The sequence below is a fragment of the Montipora capricornis genome, chromosome 10, assembly GCF_036669925.1.
Source record: "Montipora capricornis isolate CH-2021 chromosome 10, ASM3666992v2, whole genome shotgun sequence".
NCBI lineage: Eukaryota > Metazoa > Cnidaria > Anthozoa > Scleractinia > Acroporidae > Montipora > Montipora capricornis.
Window position 1 is genome coordinate 11,998,479 of NC_090892.1, and position 2,500 is coordinate 12,000,978.

Consider the following 2,500-nt stretch of genomic DNA (forward strand, 5'->3'; position numbering starts at 1 on the left):
AGGGAATCACAGCCCAAAAATTGCTATTGGTATCAGCAATGAAACTCCTTATAAATGGAAAGATGTAGACATAGAGTTTTATACAGGCACATCAAATGACCTTGCACCAGTTGACGTTTCTCCAAAAGAAACCCTTATTTATAAAGCCTACATGGAACGTTTGAATTCGTACGGCCCTGCTGGTGTGATCGCTTTTAACATTCCACGTGATGAGGTAACCCTGTGTGTTCTTTTTAGTGTACCGTACGATAGAATCAGCAGTCATAACTGGTGGAATGTTAAATCGTTTTTGGGAAAGATAAATGCAAATGAAGATCCATGTACATTCGAAAATCTCTATAACAAATTAAATCCACTGAAAGGTGATGATAATCGTATAACGACACCTATGGACTTTTATTACAGTGCTGAAGGTGGCATGAGTAGCGGGAATGATTGCAAACTGGAATTGCATATAAAGAAGAAGGTTGCGCCAGGTACCGCCGTTTCAGCTGCCACAGTTAGAAAGGCTATCCCCACTGTTCTGGCAGAGATTGGGGATCAATATAGTCAAAAAATTTCGATTGGTATCATAAATGAAACTCCTTACGAATGGGAACGTTTGAACGTATATTTTTCTGACGGCACGTCGGATGCAACCTTACCAGATCACGTACCTACGGGCAAAGGATTTAATTATTCGGCAAGAAAAAAAAAGTTTGCTGCTTACGGCGCTGCTGGTGTAATCGCCTTTCACATCCCAGATGACAATATATCTCTGTGTTTTCTCTACAGCGTACCATTCGGTGCATTGCGTTTTAACTGGTGGAATGTGAAATCTTTTTTAGGAAAGGTGAAAGCAAACGAAGACCCATGTACATTCACAAAACTCTACAGCTACAATCCAGTCGAAGGTGACAATGATCGTCAAACGACAGCTATGGACTTTTATTACAGTGCTGAAGGTAACATGAGTAGCGTGAGCGAATGTACACTGGAATTACGCATAAAGAAGAAGGTTGCGCCTGGTACCGCCGTTTCAGCTGGCACAGTTATTAAGGCTATCCCAACTGTTCTGACAGAGATTGGGGATCAGTATAGTGGAAAAATATCGATTGGTATCATAAATGAAACTCCTTATGAATGGGAACGTCTGAACGTATATCTTTTTGGTGGCACGTCGGATATAACCTTACCAGATCACGTACCTACAGGCAAAGGATTTAATTATTCAGCAAAAGACGACGCTGCTGGTGTAATCGCTTTATACATCAAAAAGGACAATAAAACCCTACATATTTTCTTCAGCGTACCTGGCTCGAACTTAAAGTGGAATTTAGCGATTCATTCGGGAAAGAAATGTGCAGATAAAACGTGGTACCACAACCTCAATAAAGCCAATCCAAGAGAAGGAGACGGGAAAATAAAAAAAGACTATTGCATGGCGGAAGGTAATGTGAAATGTAGTTCAAGCGGGTGTACGCTGGAATTGTATATTAAGAAGAAAGCTGTGCATTAATTTACGGGTAAAATGCAGATGCTTTTCTCATTTTTGGTTTGGTGTAGATTATGGTTCTATAGTTCAAAGGTTTATACGTTGTAGTTTAGAAGTACATTGTTTGGATAAATCCAGTGCATTGACATGATGATCAGAATATTTGAATGGTACTGCATGTATCTATGTAATCAGCGATTAATAAAATAGTTGTCAATCCTCAGTTAATCTCGGATGTACGTCTATTTGTCTATGGATTTAATGCAAAGTCAGTTTACAAAGGCACCCTGATTGCGTTTACAGTACCAACATGTAATCTTTAATCTTTCTTATACAACAAATGCGAAAATACAATACGCGTCAAAGCAATAATTAAGTTGACGCCAGCTTAGAATCTTTAGCGTCATTTATAAGGTTACTGAATATCCTAGTTCGTTCAAGAGAACATATATACTCAAAGCGTTATTTAGGCATTCTAGCCTCATCAATATAAAGCTAGTTTTTACGAAAGGCGTGTTAGATAACTTATTATAAATATACAGTAACAAATGCTAAAAAAATAAAAGGACTAAAATAACAAACAGACAAACATACACTAACAGAACTACCTAAATTATCGAAGACGAGTCAGCTTCATCTCGCAGTATCTTTTACATAGCTATTATAAATGAAATTCAGGTGATAAAACGGATCAAATGGTCAAATTGGCTTGTCAAATTGTTCAAATTGATCAAATCGACTCCATTTGACAGGCACTTTTCACATGGTAAAATGGAGTCCAGCTGTGCGGTAGAAGAGAGGCTTGTAAAGTGGTTCAAATTGATCAAATTTATCAAACCGACTCCATTTGACAAAGACTTTTCAAATGGTAAAATGGAGCCCAGCTATGTGCAATGAGTGATAGACTTGTAAAATGGATCAAATTGATCAAATTGATCAAACCGACTCCATTTGACAAGGACTTTTCATATGGTAAAATGGAGTCCAGCTGTGCGGTAGCAGAGAGAGGCTTCTAAAATGGTTCAA

General features: G+C 38.1%; 1 protein-coding gene across 1 annotated transcript in view; it reads left to right on the forward strand.

Moving 5' to 3' along the window:
- The window catches only part of LOC138021663 (uncharacterized), a 2,241-nt gene extending 342 nt beyond the window's left edge, over positions 1-1,899 (forward strand). The window contains exon 1 of the mRNA XM_068868598.1: positions 1-1,899. This exon is cut by the window's left edge and continues 342 nt beyond it. Within this exon, the coding sequence (XP_068724699.1) occupies positions 1-1,498 (1,498 nt within the window). The 3' untranslated portion in view covers positions 1,499-1,899.
- The last annotated feature ends 601 nt before the right edge of the window (positions 1,900-2,500 follow it).